This window comes from Camelina sativa, chromosome 16 (assembly GCF_000633955.1).
Source record: "Camelina sativa cultivar DH55 chromosome 16, Cs, whole genome shotgun sequence".
Classification (NCBI taxonomy): domain Eukaryota; kingdom Viridiplantae; phylum Streptophyta; class Magnoliopsida; order Brassicales; family Brassicaceae; genus Camelina; species Camelina sativa.
Genome location: NC_025700.1, coordinates 18,936,223 through 18,939,753, shown reverse-complemented (window position 1 = coordinate 18,939,753; position 3,531 = coordinate 18,936,223). Strand labels below are relative to the sequence as shown.

General features: G+C 39.1%; 1 protein-coding gene across 1 annotated transcript; it reads right to left on the bottom strand.

Annotated features, from left to right (window-relative positions):
• LOC104753813 lies at positions 737-1,305 on the bottom strand. Its single transcript, XM_019238097.1, has 2 exons — positions 1,232-1,305; positions 737-1,151 (listed from the first exon to the last, which is right to left on the bottom strand). The coding sequence occupies exons 1-2, from the start codon at positions 1,253-1,255 to the stop codon at positions 792-794; spliced, it is 384 nt and encodes a 127-aa protein (XP_019093642.1). The 5' UTR covers positions 1,256-1,305; the 3' UTR covers positions 737-791.

Sequence of the window (3,531 nt, the reverse complement as noted above, 5' to 3'; positions counted from 1 at the left end):
TTGTGGACGTGGGAATGTGGGATGATGATGCTTATGCATAGGCCGGTGGATCTTTTGTTTTTTTTGTGACAGAGTTATAATTTTGTGTGATTGTAATCAAAAAGATCTAAAGATTCAATGATATTTTAGAAAGGGACGGTCGTTTTGATCATGTCATGATGTAACACATATTTATTCTGTCCCAAGGCGAATGTACTTAGTATAAATACTCCAACTTGATAGTATTTATTTCACTACAAGAAAATAAGTCTTTTGCGATGGAAGAATTCATAGCAAATCCTTCGCAAATAGGCAAAAAACGACGGAATTGCGAGGAACACACTTCCCTCGCAAATCGCTTCTCGCAAATTGGTTAACATCGCAAATCCCTCGCAAATTTTGCAAGGAAGAAAATGCCGTCGCAAAATCAACGCAAATTGCGAGGGACAATATCAATAGCAGATTCCTTGCAATTTGGTTCAAGCTAATCCCTCGCAAATTTGCGATGGATTTGCAACATTTATGTCTGTCGCAACAGCTGAGATTTGAATTAGGAATTATTCATTTTGTAATTATGTTTATTTTTAATTATGCAAATTAATTATGATTAATTTCTAATTAGGCAAACTAAAATTCATAATTAGCCCAAAAAAACTTTGAATGAAAACTGAAATTAAACTTGTAATACAAAATGTTGTTAAACTTACATAAACATAATAATATAAGTTCAAAACAAAAATCAAACACATCTTCTGAATATACAAACACAAGTTCTCGGATACAAACACATAAACACATAAACACAAGAGATCCTAAGTTGGTCTGGTGATACCTCCTGCTCCGGTCTCAGGTCCGGTATCTCCTGCTCCGGTCTCATTGGTGGCAGCAGTCTCAGGTCGGGGAAATCTTGCAGCAAATTCAGGGTCCTTCTCAGATAGATAATCGAAGTAGGCATCGTAGCAATGCATCTTCTGAGTATTTTGTTGCAACTTCAATGCATAATCTTCTAGCTGAGTAGACTGACTCGCAAGAACAGCTTCGGCCTGAGAAAGCTTCTCAGCTAGAATGACTGGATCTTCAGTCGGAGTAGGCGTCAGAACAACTTGAGCTGAAGATGCTTCAGTTTGCATAGTACCGACTCCATATATCCTATTTTTCTTCTTCGGAGCAACCTGCAAACAACAAAAAACAGAGACACAATGTAAAGTTCAAAGAGATAAAACAAAACAGTATGTAAAGTTCAAGAATTTACCTCAGCAAAAATTCGGTTCTTCATACTAACTGACAATCCGCCAGAAGCACTACTCTCTATGTTGTCCCCTGAGCATAGCCCAATTTCAGTCTCAGTTATCCTCGATGACACTTCATGGTATACTTTCTCAGATAATCCATCCACAAACGACCCATCAAGTTTCCTATGAGTATCTTTTAGGACTTTCAAGAAATCAGGAAGTGCCTCACCAGTAATCTCCGACTTAACAAAGATATGAAACAACAAAGTATTAGGCTAAAGCAAGAATTTATAGGTAATTGTACTAAATAACTAACTAAACATACTTACATGTTTTCGTGCACGAGCTTTAAAGGAGGTCTGACCAAACCAGTGTTTATGCATTCCAGTGCCATCATGATCACTGTATCGAGCATTTCGACTATTGATGCTCTTTTCCTCAGATTTTGGTTCACACCATAACTTGACCAAGCCGTCCCATACTGTCCGATCAAGCCACCGCGGCTTTGCATCATCACCTTTTACTCTCCACTTAGACTTCCACCGAGACACTTGATCAGTCATCCGGGTCTTCAACTTGCTTTCAAACTCGGCTCAAACTCTCCCATTGATGGACTGGTCCCAGTTATATGTTTGCTTGTAAAAACATAACATGAATCAAAATCAGAATCAAGTAAGTAAAAACAAAATCTGTAATTTAAACACATCAACAAACATTTAACTTACTGCAAACGTTTCAAACCACCGGTTTACAACCGCAGCTGGTGTTTGGGTCCAATTGGCATGAGCTCCTTTGAAATCTCTTTCAAAGATGGCCCGAACAGTAGCAGCAACCGAAGGATCCTCATCAAACCTACAAAACACAAGAAAAAAAGGAATGAGGATCAATGAAAATATATCTAAAAAATTAGACAACCCTAACTACATTCTTACCATAGAGTACCCGGAGGGCGTTTAGGGTCCAATTTCTTTAAGCTAGCACGACCGGGACTTGCAAGTAGCTCTTCCAAAGTAAAAAAAGAGATCTGAGGAGACTCATNTAACTTGACCAAGCCGTCCCATACTGTCCGATCAAGCCACCGCGGCTTTGCATCATCACCTTTTACTCTCCACTTAGACTTCCACCGAGACACTTGATCAGTCATCCGGGTCTTCAACTTGCTTTCAAACTCGGCTCAAACTCTCCCATTGATGGACTGGTCCCAGTTATATGTTTGTTTGTAAAAACATAACATGAATCAAAATCAGAATCAAGTAAGTAAAAACAAAATCTGTAATTTAAACACATCAACAAACATTTAACTTACCGCAAACGTTTCAAACCACCGGTTTACAACCACAGCTGGTGTTTGGGTCCAATTGGCATGAGCTCCTTTGAAATCTCTTTCAAAGATGGCCCGAACAGTAGCAGCAACCGAAGGATCCTCGTCAAACCTACAAAACACAAGAAAAAAAGGAATGAGGATCAATGAAAATATATCTAAAAAATTAGACAACCCTAACTACATTCTTACCATAGAGTACCCGGAGGGCGTTTAGGGTCCAATTTCTTTAAGCTAGCACGACCGGGACTTGCAAGTAGCTCTTCCAAAGTAAAAAAAGAGATCTGAGTAGACTCATCGTTGACACGCGAAGTCGATTGCTGTGGTGGAAGATGATCTTCCACCGCCGGTGAGGTTCCTTGACGATTCTCTTGGATCACCGGTGAGGTACCTTGCGAGGAGGCGGGAGAAGCTACCCTTGGAGCAGAGGCAGAAGAAGGTAACCTTCGAGAAGGGATGGGAGGAGCTAACCCTTGAGAAGATATAAATCTTCTGTAAACGTTTTGGCTCCCAGAATGATTTTGGTTCTCTTGTGAAGACATCTAAAAAATAAGTCCAAAAAAAACTAAATTAATACCCTCAAATTCGATATAACTAGAACCCTAAAAGCAAATTAGATTAAACCCCTAAATTCGAATTAGGTAAAAACCCTAAAATTGATATAATTAGAATCCTAAAACCAAAATCGAATTCGCAACCCAAAATCGAATTTGAAACCCAAAATCTGAAACAAAAACCCTAAAATTAAAATAAAAATCCAAAATGGAATTTGAAACTCAAAAATTGAAATAAAAACCCAAAATTGAAATAAAAACCCTAAATCGAAAAACCCTAAATCGAAACCCATCTAAAAAACAACAGAAGAAGAGAGAGGAGGAGGAGATTAGTCGGATAAGGGATGAGAGGAGGAGTAGACTAACCTGAGAAGGGATGGGAGGAGGAGTAGACACCGGAGAAGAGATGAGAGGAGGAGTAGACAACCGGAGAAAGGATGAGAGG